This window comes from Chelonia mydas, chromosome 1 (genome assembly GCF_015237465.2).
Source record: "Chelonia mydas isolate rCheMyd1 chromosome 1, rCheMyd1.pri.v2, whole genome shotgun sequence".
Taxonomy (NCBI): domain Eukaryota; kingdom Metazoa; phylum Chordata; order Testudines; family Cheloniidae; genus Chelonia; species Chelonia mydas.
Window position 1 is genome coordinate 7,586,841 of NC_057849.1, and position 18,877 is coordinate 7,605,717.

At 48.2% G+C, this 18,877-nt stretch overlaps 1 protein-coding gene across 1 annotated transcript; it reads left to right on the plus strand.

Moving 5' to 3' along the window:
• Positions 1 to 10,808: 10,808 nt before the first annotated feature.
• On the plus strand, positions 10,809 to 11,771 carry LOC119565316 (olfactory receptor 52K2-like). The gene has a single exon (XM_037889820.1). It carries the CDS (start codon positions 10,809 to 10,811, stop codon positions 11,769 to 11,771), a length of 963 nt encoding a protein of 320 aa, XP_037745748.1.
• Positions 11,772 to 18,877: the final 7,106 nt, after the last annotated feature.

Consider the following 18,877-nt stretch of genomic DNA (forward strand, 5'->3'; position numbering starts at 1 on the left):
ATGCCTTTGCATTACCTTTTCTGTTATCATGAGCGTTTCTTTCAGTGCCATCACCATGGTACCTGAGTCCTTGGGGGAGACACAATGAACTTTGTACTCCATTTACATCTGCAGCTTTCAGATTTCAAATTATTTATTTTGCTATTTTGGAGCTTTCCGCACTTGTGCAAGATCAACCCAGATTAGCCCCAACCCACAAAACATATCAAGCAAATCAGCCAAAACCAGATAGTCTAGAAATTAGCAAAACCCTTCCCTCCCTCAGACAGCGACCCACCCCATGACTCCTACACTTGCCAGGTGAGAGGTTGGGACAGTAGATATGTGCTTTGCAGCATGGTTAGGGTCTCTCTGACAAAGGTTGAGTATGGACTGAATTCCAGGGGAAGCACCCTGACCCCAGCCTCCTGTCTCATCATCTCTAGCCTTGGTTCTGGCAACCTCCTCCACTCTAGTCCACATGCCCCTTCTCGCACACCCAAAGCACGAAATCCCTCCACAGGCTCCTTGTCCTCATCCTCAGGGCACTTTGCAGCTCCGTCTCCTTACTAATTCACTCAGTTCCCTTCTCGTGTTGTCCCCTCTCCACTCCACTCTTTCCAGGGACAGACCGCCCACCTGTTTGCTTCTCCCACACTGCCTCCAGGTATAGAACAGCCTCCCTGAACTGGACCGGTCTGCATTCCTGCTTCACTCCCGTCCCCACTCGGCCAAGGAACAATGGGCCATCGGGTAGAGCTGATGTGCATGTATCTAACATAACATATGCATATAAGGGTAGGAAAAATGGTCCACTTTTTGGTTTGTATTCCTTTATCTCCCCCTTCGTATGTTACAGAGGGCTTAATGTTGAGGAAGGAAAGTATCTGTGTGTGTACATTCGTGTGTGTGTGTGTGTGTGTGTCTGTACAGTGCCTTGCACATTCTGAGGGCTATCCAAAGATCAATAATTCTCAATATCTAGAGAATGTACAAAATCACCCCAAACTTCCCAATCATTTGGTGGCGGAATTTTAACACATGGCTCCTGGCTCCATCCCGTCATTAGCTTGTAGGGCTTTCCACCTTTGTTCGCACGCACAATGATCTGCCAGCAGGAATGTGGGCACGGAGGCCTCCACACACCTGATTTGTGGGGGCAGTTATTTCAGAATTCCCCTTTCAGAATCCAGGCACCTTAACAGAAAGGAAGTAGGACCAACGCTGAAGTCAAGAGAGGTAATCTGCCTGTGAAACGTCTGAAGAGCCACTCAGCACCACATTCTCAATCTTGGGTGTTGAAAGTATTTGCCTTCATCCACGCTTGGGCACATAGCTTGATTTTTAGGAGGTGCTGAACACCCGTCGGCTCCCATTGAAAACCTGGTCACTCATTTAGGTGAAAACCAGATCATTCATTCTAAATATAGACCATAGATGCCTAGCGAGAGGCACTCAAGCTGGATCAGGTGGAGCACACTACAAATCCAAAGATGAAACAGGAAATTAAAATATACAGCAGAAGAATTTGGATCAGATTTTAAACTTGCCCAGAATGTGGGTGTGTTTGGATCTGAGGTTCTGCTTCAGACCCGTCCATGGCTACAGAACAGTCCAATTCCTTTGCCCTCACAAATCGCATTCCGTGGGCGAACTCACCAGAATCCTGCAGTGCTCCCCTCCTTTCCTAGAGCCTTGGTTTCCCTCACGGGCTGTGTGAGGTCCACATGCTCACCCGCAGCTGCCTGCCTTTGGTGGATTTATAGCCAGGGTGAGAGAACTCGCCTCCTCCCCGCTGGGGGGGCTCGCAGTTCAGCTGGGAATCTCTGCTTCCACTTTGTCCTCCCCACCCATCTCTGGCAGACAGAGTTCACTCTTTCTTTTCAGACTTGGGAGAAAAGAAACTGTTCCTGCATCATGAGAATGAGAGAGAGAAAAGCCATTTTCAGTCCCTCCTAGACCATGAGCCCTCAGCCATTGCAGAACTGATCACTACAGCAGATTCCCCAGTGCTCTGCCCAGTCTCGTTTTAACGCGACCAATGAACCCTCCACCACTTCCCGTAGGAGGCTGTATTAGTGCCCAGAGTACCTCCTCCGGCTATGCAAGAGGGTCACCCTGGCCAGACAAGTCAACTTCCGCTGCTTTCTGGCTGAATGTGTCAAAGTCCGCAGTCATTGCGAATACAAGCTAGCTCACAGGGAGAGGCCTCAAGAGGCAATGCAGCCTCGTAGATATTTACTCCGCAGCCAGCTGCCTCATGTTATTGTCTTTAGTTTGCACTGGGATAGTGCTCAGAGGCCTCAGCCTGGAAACCGAGTCCCATCGTGCCAGGTGCTCTACACATGTGTAAGGAAAAGGTGCCCGACAGAGTTTCCAATCTGTGTCGGTGTTACAGTTCCCGGGAGCGGTGAACTCACCGAGGAGAAGAAATCTCACCTCATTTCATCCCCACACGCCCCTGAGGCATTCAGTGACCCTGTGAACAATGCAGACCAGTGGGGAGACATTCGGTGCAACGAGTGGATTCTCTTGACTTTAAATAAGTCTACACTGAAAACAAACCAAAACATGGCAGCGTCTCAGAGCCCAGTCAATTGAGTCTGGCTCGTGGGGTTCAGGCCACGGCACTCAAAAGAGCAGTGAAGATGTTCCCGCTCAGACTGAAGTCTGGGCTCTGGGTCTTCCCCCTTCACTGGCTTTCAGAGCCCTGATTCCAGCCCGAGCAGAAATGGCTACACTGCTATCTTTAGCCCTGTACCGTGAGCCCAGGTATGTTCACCCAGACTCTAAGACTTGCTCCCCAGGGGAGGGGGGTTTACGGTGTAAACGTACCCTAAGAAGAGGCACTTTCATGGCAGTGCTGGCACTTCCTGACTGCACTCCACCTGCCAATATGGCAAGGCAGCCATTCTTCTGAGATTTTACCTCTTTCATTTCTAGCTGGACCCCAGAAGGGATGAGGTGCAGCGAAAAGAAAACGTAATTCAGTGGGGTGGAGTTCCCTCGGCTTTTCAAAGTCTTCCAAAAGACTTGGTTGATTTTAAACTTGGGACCAAGATTTGGGGGATTTCTTATCCCTAGTGGAAATTCCAGTAGACTCCATGGGAATCCTTGAACTGGTCTTTCTCTCCTCTCTGTGGATGTCTTCTGGTCTGTGTCGATTTTTACTGGACTCTCTTGGTTTCCACCGGAGGATCTATAGCTGAAGGATCCAGCAGATCTGTTACAAATCTTAGTCTGCCACTTGCGACCAGGTGAAAATTTGCAACAGGAATTTCCACTAGAGATTCCGGCACTCCTAGACTGTGTATATGTCACCAGCACTGAAATGCAGCCACATATCGGTTTGACGGTGACAGTCATTGGGCACCAGCTACACAGCATGCCTGGTTAGCACAGAAAGTGTCAGAGATTGTCACATCCACTATCAAAGTTGGAATTCACTCAAGATACCAGGCTTCCCCCAGCCCCAGTCTTGCTGAACGTGAGCTGTTCAAGATACTGCACAGCTATGATAATGGAGTAGGGCAGGGCTATTCTTCCCATTTTGCAGCTTAGGAATGGAGAGACCGAGGGACTTGCCCAAGGTCACCTGCGGCCGAGTCAAGAATAGAACGCAGGCCTCCAAAATTACTGCCCTAACCACTGGGTCTTTCTCTCGTTACAGCTACTGTGCTTCTCCTCAGCTGGGAATGTCACCAAGGTGCCAGCCGAGATAGCGGGGTCTGTGTTCCAGGGGGTAGAGTGGAAGGCGGCTAATGCAACCGTAGAACTCTGCCTTGCATCCACCATCCCACAGAGGAGACAGCAACGGAGTTGCAGAATTGTCTGCTTTTCCCTGGTCTAGAGGTGGGCCCGACTAGAAATGCCCCTTTCCTGCTGCTAGAACATAACGGTTTACGTGCCTTGCCAGGCAGGAACCTAGAAGTCCCCAGACAAGATCCATCTAGTCCAGAATGTTGCCCTCATCGCTGGCCAGTACCCAAGGCTGCAGAGGAAGGTTCAAGAGACCGTGCAGAGGACAGTTTTGGAATGACTTGCCCACAGAAGAAGTCTTTCCTTCTCCCCCGCAGTTAGTGGCACAAAGGAAAGAACCCAGAAGAAGTTCCAATGTCTCTTTGTTTTTCTGTAGGACCTGTGAGGCCTTTGTGTCCTGCATGCTGGGGCAGCCTCACAGCCAGACGGAAAGGGCAGTGCTTCACAGCACGCAGGTCCCTTCCCCGTTCCTGCATGACACTTCATCTGAATATCTGACTCACGTTTGATTCCGAATATGGAAAGGACCCAACAGCTGCAGCCAAACCACCTTTGTCCAGGATCTCCTCATATCGCACAGAACAAGCTATTCTCAGCTTTGGGGAAACTGTCTCTGAATGGATCTCCGGATCATAGGCCATCGGGGGGGACCACCAATTTGTGGGTCCTTTTTGGACTGAGTGTGGGACAGTGTTCTCTGCGGATGTGTATATGCATTTATAAGTGTCCTGCCTCCCGTGCCGACTTGTAAGTAATTTGGGCAGTGGAAAATCAGTGCGCTCTTCTTTGGCCCAAGTTTCCAGAATAAAAGCAACCTCTCACTCCATTCCTGTATGCCTTTTGGGGAACTGGGAAGGACGTTCTTGTCGCTAAGGCAGACCAAGGGGAGTTAGGAGCTGTGGACTCCGTTTCCAGCAATCGCAAAGGCTTTCTGGGCCAGATTCTAATCCCAGCTATTGAGACCAGACTGTAGGTCCACACAGGGAATTCATTCACCCTTTCTGTTTCTCCGGTTCCCCGCCTGTAAAATGGTGATAATACTGACTTACATTACACAGGTGTTCTCACTGAACTTTATAAAGTGCTTTGAGATCCTTAGAGGAAAGGTGCTATTTAAGGTGCTATTTATCCATCCACCCAAACTCTGCCCCCTTGTTGCCCTGGATTGGATGGATGTAGTAACCCCAGATGTTGATCAAGCTACTTGCAACCATATGGTGTGCATTCAGCCACCATGAATTAGAACATAAGAACGTAAGAACAAAAGAACGGCCATACTGGGTCACAACAAAGGTCCATCAAGCCCAGGATCCTGTCCTCTGACAGTGGCCAATGGCAGGTGCCCAAAGGGAATGAACAGACAGGTCATCGTAAAGTGATCCATGCCCTGTCACCCAATCCCACCTTCTGGCAAACAGAGGCTAGGGACACCATTCCTGCCCATCCTGGCTAATAGCCATTGATGGACCTGTCTTCCATTAATCTATCTAGCTCCCTTTTGAACCGTGTTATACTACTGGCCTTCACAACACCCTCTGAAAAAGAGTTCCAGGGGTTGACAGGGCGTTGTGTGAAAAAATACTTGCTTGTGTTTGTTTTAAACCTGCTACCTATTAACTCATTCATTAATAAAATAGAACACCATGCATGGGATGTTCTAACCCTATCGCTAGAGTCTGTGTGAGCTTCAATACCTTGTAGTTGTAAATAAAAGCACGCTGACTTGTATGGATCTTTCATCAGCCAGAACCGCTGTGTTCCCACTGATTTATTCCTGACACCGCCTGGAGTGAAGCAGTTCAGCTAAACTGCTTTGGGTTCTGCTTTGGGTAACCCCCTCTTAACTTCATATTCAAACCTAAACAGAGCCCTGAACAAGCAGGGACAAGTCTTCAAATGTCATAGACACTTTTGCACATGCACCCCCTACTTGTACATATCCCCTCACGCAGACAGGCCTTTTGGGGTATTTGCACACTTAAACTAGGCACACACACACGCGCGCACACACGCACAAAGACATACACACACACACACTTGCACTTCCCCTCTTGAAGATCAATCGCATACTATTGAATGGAGATGTAGCTATTAAGCCAAGGGCCTGTAAAATAGGAATGGGTTAATTTACTGCTAGTCTTTGTGACTATTCCCTGTGCCTGATCTCAGAGTTTTCTCTGTAATGAAAAAAGGCTCTGAATTCCCAGCTGGGGGAGGAAAGAGGATTTCTTTAACAGGTATAAATACTCCCATGCGGGTTGTCCCGGCAGACTGGAGAATCACACAGCTTGGGTGTGACTGTAGCATTCACTGTAGGTGAAGAAGATACAGACGGATCCAGGTGAGTTGGGGCAGTATGGATTTAATCAGGGGCTCTGTTAATGCATAATTTTTAAATACACTGGAAAACTTTGGGCCAAATCCTTTTGTAAGTCACGCTGGTGTAAATGTAAAATAATCCCACTGATTAAAGCAGAGCTACTCTGGATTTACAGCAGTGTAACTGAGCAGAATTTGGCTCTTTATGAATGAGCTCTTTAATAACATGGAAGAAAGGCTTTGTGAGAAGGGAAGTCCTCAGAATTCAAGAAACGCCAACGATAACACAACCTGAATTCTGCCCCCTTTGTATGAATCTCTTAGGCTTTAGTAAAAAGAAAAGGAGGACTTGTGGAACCTTAGAGACTAACCAATTTATTTGAGCAAAAGCTTTCCTGAGCTAAAGCTCACTTCATCGGATGCATTGCGAATACAGACGAACACAGCGGCTACTCTGAAACCTGAAATTAGTCTTTCATGATTTGATTGCAAATCATTCCTCAATTCACACAACATCAAACATTCTTTTCTACAGCCTTAGACACACACACGGGTGGCAACACCTTGTCGTCCCCTTTTCGCCCCGTGTACTTGCACTACTTTTGTCATCACAACAGTCCAGCCTGCGTCTCTTTGGTGACTTCGACTTATTTGTATAAATTCACTTCTCTGCAAGGTCTGTTTTTAAATACATTTCAGCAGAGCAGCCATGGTCTCCCTGATTTCTTTCCAACCAGCAGCATAGCCTTCCTGCTGTAATACTGATTGGCAGTAAGGTAATTATCGGCCTCACACTGGTGTGAAACGTAGGAAGATCCCCACAAGGGACCTGGGGGGTGTTGTGTGACAATTCTGCCATTTCCCAAACCAGAAATACCATCAATCAGCCCAGCATTTCTCATCGCCCTGCTGGATTCCAGGGCAGTGCATGGAGCATAGCAGCAGGAGGTAGAAATTTTAACCGGGACTCTCGCAAGCTTTCAGGTTTCTTGCTCGTGAGTAACAGCCCGATACTGCATCTTGGAAGCCAGTGGGAGTTTTTCCACTGCCTTCAGTGGAAGCAGGATCAGAGCCACGGCCTCTTTGTCTCACTTTCCCCATCTCTGGAAGCAGATTAGCACTACTCACGCCTGTCTCCAGAGGGACTATGTCCATCCAGGCAGAATGCCCAAGCTGTGCGGCTCAATGGGCCGGGTACGTGCTGCTTCACATGCCGGGGGCTTCGTGGGAAACGCAGGCTACTCGTGGGCGCAGAGCCCTGACAAAGTGGGGCCAAGCTCCCTTCAAACTCCGGCTCTCGGGCGCAGTACTGCTGACAGCAGCAGGGACAGGCAGCCAGAACGCTGCTGCTAAAGGGGCCAGGGACCTCCCGAGAGAACACACTTGCTGTGCTGGGGCATGTATCTGCCATGGCTAAGACCATGCGTCTGCCTGCACTGAGCACATCCAGGGAGGAGACACGTTCCAGCCCATCACTAAGAGACCACATCGGCGGCACAGAGGGGGCAGACAAGAACTAGAGAGGGAAGGGTTAAAAATTCAAAGTTAACGCCCCTCAGCTCCTGTTCTGGTTTTCACCAACACAGGGAAGCTTTCCTCAGGCAAATGACTGGTAATCAAATGCTGCAGCCCCATCTGCACAGGGCTTTACTGCAATTCATTCATTACCACGTGGGCTCCCATTTCTGGGGACTTTTTAGAATCTCCAACCTGTTTTGCATTTAAAAAAAAATTGCAATGATTTTGCACACAAAGTTAATGAGAGGCAGTTAGCTACGTAAGGGTCCAAAGAGTTGACTGTGGGGGGCTATTGGAACCCACAGTCAAACCTGTTTAAAGTGTGTGCAGAGGGACAAGGTCGGGGAGGGAATATCTTTTATTGGACCAACTTCTGTCGGTGAGAGAGAGACCAGGTTCTGGGCCACACAGAGCTCTGTGTCTCTCTCTCACCGACAGAAGTTGGTCCAGTGAAGACATTCCTGCACTCACCTGGCCTCTCTAATAGCCTGGGACCAACACAGCTATGACAAGGCTGCATAAACTGCCTACGTTTATCAACAGGCCTCGTTCCTAAGCTGTGTGCATGCGGCACTGACTGGTCACACGCTGCTACGGGCTCTTCTCTTTGTTCCGGCTATCAGCAGCCAATAATATATAAATATTTTCTTATTACAGTTCCATGTAAGCAACGGCTGGCAACTAGACACAGGGCTATTATGTGCTTGCCAGGGACAGGGGAAGTGGTCCCTGCAATCCTGGATGGGAGTGGAGGAGCGCACCCAACAACGGCTCTGTCTCAGACTCCGTGTAAATGTTTGGGAACCTAGAGCAAAGCGCTGGCCTTGGGCAGACGTGCGTTCATGCCCCCAGGGCAGGCCAGAAAGACCCTGGCCCTTTCCAGCCAGGAGCCATAGTTGCAGGGCACAGGACAAGGGCAGACATGTGACCGACAGGACAGCAGAGATAAGACTCCCTGCAGAGGCAGGGAAGGAATTTTCTGCACAGGCCAAGGGGACAGTCTGCGTGGGGAGTGAACCCAAGCAGGCCAAAGGGACGGGCTATTTCTGAACTTCCTGCTTTCCAAGGGCAGGAACTGCTTCTCCCGATTGGGAGGGTCTAATACAGCGGATGCGGGGAAGGGGCTGTGACTGGAGTCCCATGCGGGCGGGGGATGAGCATTCATAAGGAGAGAGTGAAGTAATGGAGACAAGGAGAAGCTGGTTCTAGCACAGCACCCCGGTTACTCAGCATCTCGTGTGGAACATGCATCTGAAGGTGCTTTATTATACGCGGCCAGATGTGGTACAATGCCAGAAACCAGTGGGGCTGTCAGCGCTGCACAGGGGGTAACTTAATGCCAGTAACAGAGAGACAGAGAAATTAAGTGGTTTTGCAGACACAGGCTTACAGGGTGATGGACGGGCATGGCCTTCCCAGCCAGCTTCCTCTGGCATCCGCACACGCACCGTCCCGTTGTAGGCGGGGGGAGCTGTGCATGCGAAAATCAGCTACGGATCCAGCTCAAAGAACTCAAAGCTCACCTAGTTTATTACCCTACGGGCTCCATTCTTTCTACAATCAACTCTCAGAGAGAAAAATACCTGGACAACTTTTTCACAGTCGTGACGTTGAAATAGATTGGGAACCGTGAGGAAAGGGATAGATAATAAGACAGAAAATATCATATTGCCTCTCGATAAATCCATGGTACACCCACACCTTGAATACTGCATGCAGATGTGGTTGCCCCATCTGAAAAAAGATATATTGGAATTGGAAAAGGTTCAGAAAAGGGCAACAAAAATGCACAGGGGCATGGAACAACTCCCATGTGAGGAGAGATTAATAAGATTGGGACTTTTGAGCTTGGAAAAGAGATGACTAACGGTGGATATGACTGAAGTCTATAAAATCATGAGTGATGTGTAGAAAGTAAATAAGGAAGTGTTGTTTACTCCTTCTCATAACACAAGAACTAGGGGTCACCAAATGAAATGAATAGGCAGCAGGTTTAAAGAAACAAAAGGAAGTATTTTTTCATGCAACACACAGTTAACCTGTGGAACTCTTTGCCAGAGGATGTTGTGAAGGCCAAGACTATAACAGGGCTCAAAAAAGACCTAGATCAATTCATGGAGGACAGGTCCATCAATGTCTATTAGCCAGGATGGGCAGGGATGGTGTCCCTAGCCTCTGTTTGCCAGAAGCTGGGAATGGTCGACAGGGGATGGATCACTTCATGATTCCCTGTTCTGTTCATTCCCTCTGGGGCATCTGGCGTTGGCCACTGTCGGAAGACAGGATTCTGGGCTAGATGGACCTTTGGTCTGACCCAGTATGGCCGCTCTTAAATAGATAGATAGATAGATAGATAGATAGATAGATAGATAGATAGATAGATAGATGTTGTCAAACTTTTAATTGTTTACATCTTTCATTATGTTCTTAACTCACAGCTCTGGATGCACCAGCTGTAATTTTCAATGATCAAACAGCTGCAATTCTCTCTGGTTCATTTTGCCATGGACATATCAGGCCAGATTCGCCCCTGGCACAACGCACTGCAATAGCTGTACAGGGGCATAGGCTGATCAGGGAGTAGCCAGGGCTGTCTGCTGTCCCCAAAACATTATCTTATGTCCTCAGTCCTCATCTTCCTCTTCTTATCGCTGAGTATGCGGTGGGATCCTCGTAGAGGCTCATGGGTCTCCTGATTGCACTTGGTTCATGGAAGGTGGCTGCGGAAAGAGGGCAGGGCATGGAAATCTCTGTGCTCTCCTCTCCCCATCTTTCAGTACAATAGCAACTGTGGGCCCCAGCTCAGATCAGGGCCTCACCGTGCTAGGAGCTGTACACACACATGGGCATGCTAGAGAGCCCTTTCCCGGAAGAGCTTACAAAGGAAAAAGACAAGACAGACAAAGGAAGGGGAAACTGAGGCACAGAGCGGGCAAGTGACTGGCCCAAGGTGACCCAGCAGCTCAGTGGCAGAGCCCAGGACAGCACTCAAGTCTCCTGACTTGCTGTCCAGTGCCCTCCCCACTAGACCCCACTGCCCCTCCAGACCATGCTGCCAATTTAGGAGCGTAATTTAAGGCACCGAGCTTTGAATGCTTTGGCCTGAATAAACCAAATGAGCTCGTGCTGGGTTTGAAAAATGTCCAGCATCCCGAAAAAATCCCAGCCCTTCAATTATTGTATTGCAGGGAAAGATCTTCTGCAAATCGATTGATCCACGACTGCTGTAGGTCATGTCAACCTTCAATCGGACCTGCCCTAACCCCTCTACGTTCCTGCTGACCGGCATCCCCAGCCTGCAATCTGAGCATGTCTGGATCTCCATCCCCTTCTGCCTCATGTATCTGATTGCTCTGCTAGGAAATGGTACTGTCCTCTTCGTTGTAAAGCAGGAGGAGACCCTCCATGAGCCCATGTACTATTTCCTCTCCATGCTGGCAGTCATTGATTTGGTCCTCTCAACTGCCATTGTCCCCAAAATGCTGAGCATCTTCTGGCTGGATTCCAGAGAGATCAGCTTCGGGGCCTGCTTCCTCCAGATGTTCTTCATCCACACCTTCACTATAGTGGAGTCGGGGGTGCTCTTGGCCATGTCTTTAGACCGATACGTGGCTATCTGCAACCCCTTGAGATACAAGACTATCTTAACCAGCTCAAAGATTGCCCAGATTGGGCTGCTGTCCCTTGCTAGAGGAGTGGGGGTTGTGACACCCTTAACCTGCCTTCTAACCAGTCTGCCCTACTGTAAAACGAATGTCATCCCTCATTCCTATTGCGAGCACATGGCTGTGATGGAGCTGGCCCACACACACACGGCAGTCTGCGACTCATACAGCATCATTGTGGCCACAGCCCTAGTGGGGACAGACTTCATCTTCATCACCTGCTCTTACGGCATAATCCTCCGCTCCGTCCTACGGCTCTCATCTCAGGAAGTGCGTCTCAAGGCCTTCAGCACCTGCGGTTCCCATGTCTGTGTCATCCTGCTCTTCTACTTGGGAGGGCTCCTTTCTATGTACCTGCATACTTTGGACCTCAGCCTTGCTCCTCACACCCAGGTCTTGGTGGCTGACCTGTACCTCGTTGTTCCCCCCATGCTAAACCCAGTCATCTACGGCATGAAGTCCAAGCAGATCCGGAAACGGGTCTTTAAGCTCTTTGGCCAAAGAAAGATCTTAGCAGAAGCCAGTATGTAGGGTGGCCACTGACCCAGCCCCAGAATACCCCGCCTTTGCCTGTGTGTCCCCGCCCCCAGCAGCATGACATCGCATGCACAGTGCATGTGAGGTCATGGAGCACAATGCATGTGAGCTCACACCGGCAGGGGTGGAGCAACACACTCCGCGAAACAGCATCCTCCATGCATGATACCAGAGATAACCATGGCTGGTTGGACAGCAGCACCGGACAGGGGACGAAGCATACAGAACCAGGTCTGTCTGGCTTAAAACCCAATGAATGGCTTGCCTACCGGCATCCCACCTGCTGACAGTACAGGGCCAGCTGCCAAGAGGCGCTGAGCAGCCCGACCCCCATTGAAGCCAATGGGACTAATCCTGAGGGGTTCTGAGCTATTACTATCCCCATCTGGCATCTCAGCAGAGCTATCTGAAAACTCAGTCCACTTTTTTGCAAACGTTTTTTAATGTTTGATTGGACCTTTTTCTCCCAGGGTTTCCTATTCCGAGGTGTTGTTTTAAAATGTCAATGACATTTTTGGAAATTACGTCAGTGACATTTGTTTAAATGTTGATGAGTTTTTTTTAACGTCAACACTGTTTTTGGAAAGTGCCATGAGGATCTTTTGAAAATGTTCTTTTGAAACTTCAGCCGGCTCTCTGGCTGGCTGGAAAAATACCGTGATTTCTTTGTCAAAATTTTTACTGGTTTCCAAAATTTGGGGAAAAAATTTCAACGTTATTTGAAAAATCAAAGATTTGTGACCATTCTGACTTGTCAGGATTTGGCCCCTGGTGCCTTGCAGGGGAGCATTTTCAAAAGCGCTGTTAGGATACAGATATTCAGGCCTGTCTGTAAAGGCCTAGACTCTAAGAATTTAGATGTATTCTTATCACTTGGCTAGCTATAGAGATATAAAAGAAAGAATCAAAATCACTGTCTGATGGTGTAATTTCCTTCTCTTACTGTGACAGCCTGAGGCCCTGTTCTTAGGCTAAGGCCTTTGGCTAAGCAACAGAGGCAGCCATAAGCTGGGAAGCGACTGGTCACATCCTCACATTCCAGCCTAGTCACATTGAAATAAGGTGCTATTGGGCTGTTAGGAATACAATCCTGTCCTGATACTGCCTGTCACCTCCAGAGAAAGGGAAGTGCCTAGAAAATGTAAAAGGAAACTTAGTCTGATAGCATCCTGTCTGGCAAGAACTCACTTATCAATACTGGGATGTGAAATCCTCACTTCTGTATTGTTTTGTCATTATAGTTCCCACTTTGCTATTGTTTGTCTGTATAATCTCTGTCTGGTTCTGTGATTGTTCCTGTCTGCTGTATAATTAATTTTGCTGGGTGTAAACTAATTAAGGTGATGGGATATAATTGGTTACATAATCATGTTACAATCTGTTAGGATTGGTTAGTTAAATTTCAGGAAAATGCTTGGTTAAGGTATAGCTAAGCTGAACTCAAGTTTTACAATATAGTCTGCAGTCAATCAGGAAGTAGGTGGGTGGGGGTGGGCATGCAGGTGGAGGAGAAGGGAACAGGGAATGTGGGTAAGGAAATTGGAATCATGTTTGGCTAAGGGCAGGAATGGGAACAAGGATGCAGGTGTAAGGCTCCGTGGTGTCAGAGCTGGGAAGGAGGACACTAAGGAAGGAAACTGGAATCATGCTTGCTGGAAGTTCACCCCAATAAACATCGAATTGTTTGCACCTTTGGACTTCAGGTATTGTTGCTCTCTGTTCATGCGAGAAGGACCAGAGAAGTAAGAGGGTGAAGGAATAAGCCCCCTAACAAGCGCCACTTAAGGGTACGTCCCCGCAGCCTGCAGCGGTGAGCCTGCCAGCCCAGGGCTAGAGACTGTGGCTCGGGGGGCTTGCGTTTCTGTGCTAAAAATATCTGTGTAGATGTTGCGCGAGGGCTGGCACGAGGGCTTTGAAGCCTAGCGAGGGGAGCTGTGCTTCAGACCCTGAGCTCCAGCCCGAGCCACACCTTGGCACCACTGGCCACGCAGCTATTCATAACAGGGCAGCACGAGCCGCACCAGCCGACACGTGTCAGCCCGAGCTCAGAGGTTCGCAGCCGCTGGCTGTGGAGACGTGCCACAAGTGACCAAGTCCTGTTGGGACTGATGGGTAAAATTTTCAAAAGTGATTGAGGGACACTGGGCCAGATTTTTAATCGTATTTAGGTGCCTAAAGATGCAAAGGCCCCTGGATGCTTCTGAAAATCCCACTGGGGACCTACCTGCATCTTTAGGTGCCTAAATCCTTTAAAAATCTGTCCCAGAGGAGCCTAAGTCTCACTGAAAGTCAATGGCACTTGGGCTCCTAAGCCACATAGGTGCTGTTGAGAATTTGACCCTAAGTCTGGCTTGTGTTTCCCTCCAGTGCCCCTCAGGGCAACCGCTTGTATTTATTCAAATCAGACACAAATCAGACTTGATCTCGGAGCATGGACCACATATTGGAAAGACCAATGACGAATGCTAACAAAAAGCAGCGCTGTCACACGCTACACATTTGGAGAACCAGGAAAACAAGAATCACCAAGAACAGGCTGCCAAGAGAGGTCCAAACACAGCTGTCACCGGGACAGATGGACATGGCAGGGTGAGAGCAACCCCTCGACCAATTTCTGTCCTCCCTCCTGCATACCATTACTCCAGAGAACAGGGAGAAGACAGTGCGAGGCTGACAGTCCACTGGACAAGCCCCATGCTGGATGAGCATCCTTAGCGGAACCAACCAATGGGGACCTGGTTGGATGGTGAAGCTGCCCAGGTATCTTCCCTCCATGCAGACCGAGCCTAGACAAGGTGTGCTATAAGATGTGACTGCTCTTTTTGCAACCAAGCTGCGGTGCACGGTGCAAAGACAGACTCCTGCAGGCACGTCCCCCTGGCATGGGTTTCCCAAAGGAAAGTGTATTCTGCGCTGTCCAGCCCGCTCCTGGACAGTTCAGATAGTTAAGGCCCGCTGCCCCTCTAAGGGCTCAATATCCAACAGCTGGCTGCTTTACATGGAGTTAGCCACACAATTCAGTTTAAACACAACACTGGGTTACTTTTGATTAAAGAATAAAGCAAGTTTATTTCACTCCAAAGAGATCGGTCTTACGCCAGTAGACGTATAAGGCATTAAAGTCAGGAATGGTTACAGGAGAAATAAAGATCAAACCCTTTCTAGGAACTAAAACTTAACAAACTTGGTTCAAGACCAGATTCTCCCCACATGCTCCCAGCACCAGGGCTGACCCACGTCAAAGGGTGTTTCTTTTGTCTTTTGAGATGAAAGAGAGAGACATGGAAGGGAGAGATACCTTGGGGTGTTTTTGCCCATCATTTTTATAGTCCTGTCCCCCTTTGAAACTCGTTTTTCCGAGAATTACCCCTGCCGTGAAGATGCACTCAAGGAATCTTGTGGTGAAAGAGGATCCAGGCTGGTGTTTGCTACAATGCAGATCTGTTTGTTGCTGCCCCCTTCCTTGCCAAGGAATGGCTACTTGGTAGCTGATTGTCCTGGTCAGGGGTGTCAGCTTGTCCTTTGTCTTTGAGAAAATGGTTTATGCAGACTTGTCTAGTAAACCCATTTCAGACCTAATTTCAGCTTCTGTTTATACCGTAACATGTAATGTTGCTACACACATGTCAAGGTTCCTCCCCCACTCTGAACTCTAGGGTACAGATGTGGGGACCTGCATGAAAACCTCCTCAGCTTACTTTTACCAGCTTAGGTTAAAACTTCCCCAAGGTACAAATTAATTTTATCCTTTGTCCTTGGAATATCCACTGCCACCACCAAACTCTAACTGGGTTTACTGGGAAACATAGTTTGGACACGTCTTTCCCCCCCAAATCCTCCCAACCCTTGCACCCCACTTCCTGGGGAAGGTTTGGTAAAAATCTTCACCAATTTGCATAGGTGACCACAGACCCAAACCCTTGGATCTGAGAACAATGAAAAAGCATTCAGTTTTCTTACAAGAAGACTTTTAATAGAAATAGAAGTAAATAGGAGTAAAGGAATCACCCCTGTAAAATCAGGATGGTAGGTACCTTACAGGGTAATTAGATTCAAAACATAGAGAATCCCTCTAGGCAAAACCTTAAGTTACAAAAAAGACACACAGACAGAAATAGTCATTCTATTCAGCACAATTCTTTTCTCAGCCATTTAAAGAAATCATAATCTAACGCATACCTAGCTAGATTACTTACTAAAAGTTCTAAGACTCCATTCCTGTTCTATCCCCAGCAAAAGCAGCATACAGACAGCTACAGACCCTTTGTTTCTCTCCCTCCTCCCAGCTTTTGAAAGTATCTTGTCTCCTCATTGGTCATTTTGGTCAGGTGCCAGGGAGGTTACCTTTAGCTTCTTAACCCTTTACAGGTGAGAGGATTTTTCCTCTGGCCAGGAGGGATTTTCAAGGGGTTTACCCTTCCCTTTATATTTATGACAACACGTTTCATCCTGACAGGGTTCAGAGTGGTAGCTGTATTAGTCTGTATCAGCAAAAAGAATGAGGAGTCCTTGTGGCACCTTAGAGACTAACACATTTATTTGGGCATAAGCTTTCATGGGCTAAAACCCACTTCATTGAATGCATGCAGTGGACAATACAGTAGGAAGATATATATACAGAGAACATGAAAAGATGGGGGTTGCCATACCAACTCTAACGAGACTAATCAATTAAGGTGGGCTATTGTCAGCAGGAGAAAAAAAACTTTTGTAGTTATAATCAAGATGGCCCATTTCAAACAGTTGATAAGAAGGTGTGAGTAACAGTAGGGGGGGAAATTAGCATGGGGAAATAGTTTTTAGGCTGTGTAATGACCCATCCATTCCCAGTCTTTATTCAAGCCTAATTTGATGGTGTCCAGTTTGCAAATTAATTCCAGTTCTGCAGTTTCACATTGGAGTCTGTTTTTGAAGTTTTGTTGTTGAAGAATTGCCACTTTTAAGTCTTTTCTTGAGTGATCAGGGAGATTGAAGTCTTCTCTAAATGGTTTTTGAATGTTATAATTCTTGACGTCTGATTTGTGTCCATTTACTCTTTTGCACAGAGACTGTCCGGTTTGGCCAATGTACATGGCAGAGGGGCATTGCTGGCACATGATGGCATATATCACATTGGTAGATGTGCAGGTGAACGAGCCTCTGATAGTGTGGCTGATGTTATTAGGCCCTGTGATGGTGTCCCCTGAATAGATATGTGGGCACAGTTGGCAACGGGCTTTGTTGCAAGGATAGGTTCCTGGGTTAGTGGTTCTGTTGTGTGGTATGTGGTTGCTGGTGAGTATTCGCTTCAGGTTGGGGGGCTGTCTGTAGGCAAGGAGTGGCCTGTCTCCCAAGATTTATGAGAGTGTTGGGTCGTACTTCAGGATAGGTTGTAGATCCTTGATAATGCGTTGGAGGGGTTTTAGTTGGGGGCTGAAGGTGACGGCCAGTGGCGTTCTGTTATTGTCTTTGTTAGGCCTGTCCTGTAGTAGGTGACTTCTGGGAACTCTTCTGGCTCTATCAATCTGTTTCTTCACTTCAGCAGGTGGGTACTGTAGTTGTAAGAATGCTTGATAGAGATCTTGTAGGTGTTTGTCTCTGTCTGAGGGGTTGGAGCAAATGCGGTTGTATCGCAGAGCTTGGCTGTAGAAAATGGATCGTGTGGTGTGGTCAGGGTGAAAGCTGGAGGCATGTAGGTAGGAATAGCGGTCAGTAGGTTTCCGGTATAGGGTGGTGTTTATGTGACCATCGTTTATTAGCACTGTAGTGTCCAGGAAGTGGATCTCTTGTGTGGACTGGACCAGGCTGAGGTTGATGGTGGGATGGAAATTGTTGAAATCATGGGGGAATTCCTCAAGGGCTTCTTTTCCATGGGTCCAGATGATGAAGATGTCATCAATATAGCGCAAGTAGAGTAGGGGCGTTAGGGGACGAGAGCTGAGGAAGTGTTGTTCTAAGTCAGCCATAAAAATGTTGGCATACTGTAGGGCCATGCGGGTACCCATAGCAGTGCCGCTGATTTGAAGGTATACATTGTCTCCAAGTGTGAAATAGTTATGGGTGAGGACAAAGTCAAAAAGTTCAGCCATCAGGTTAGCCGTGACATTCTCAGGGATAGTGTTCTTGACGGCTTGCAGTCCATCTTTGTGTGGAAAGCTGGTGTAGAGGGCTTCTACATCCATAGTGGCCAGGATGGTGTTATCAGAAAGATGGATTGTAGTTTCCTCAGGAAGGCAGTGGTGTCTCAAATGTAGCTGGGGGTGCTGGTAGCGTAGGGCCTGAGGAGGGAGTCTACATAGCCAGACAATCCTGCTGTCAGGATGCCAATGCCTGAGATGATGGGGCGCCCAGGATTTCCAGGTTTATGGATCTTGGGTAGTACATAGAATATCCCAGGTCGGAGTTCCAGGGGTGTGTCTGTGCGGATTTCATCTTGTGCTTTTTCAGGGAGTTTCTTGAGCAAATGCTGGAGTGGGGTGGAGGGGGGAGAAAACCTGGATTTGTGCTGGAAATGGCCCACCTTGATTATCATACACATTGTAAGGAGAGTAATCACTTTAGATAAGCTATTACCAGCAGGAGAGTGGGGTGGAGGGAGTGAAAACCTTTTGTAGTGATAAACACCCATTTTTTCATGGTCTGTGTGTATAAAAACATCTTCTGTATTTTCCACACTATGCATCCGATGAAGTGAGCTGTAGCTCACGAAAGCTTATGCTCAAATAAATTGGTTAGTCTCTAAGGTGCCACAAGTACTCCTCTTCTTTCTTGAACAGATATGTGGACAGAGTTGGCAATGGGGTTTGTTGCAAGGATAGTTTCCAGGCTTAGTGTTTTTATTGTACAGAACTGGAATTAATTTGCACCCACCCAGTAAGATGGTGCACCTCACAGGCACCCCCGCCCCGGAAAAAAGGAAGGCCTCAGGAGCCACCAGTGCTGGGCAGAGGGACACACTGGTGCCAGGCCAGGCTGTTACCTATGCTGGTCCAAATCACAACATTGGCCAGGTGGAAACAGAGTGGCATGGCCCAGCCCCAGTCCTTGGGGGGCAGCAGGGCTGAGACTCTGGGGGCCCAACAGCCATGGATCAGGGGATGCGGGGGCTCGGAGCAGGAAAA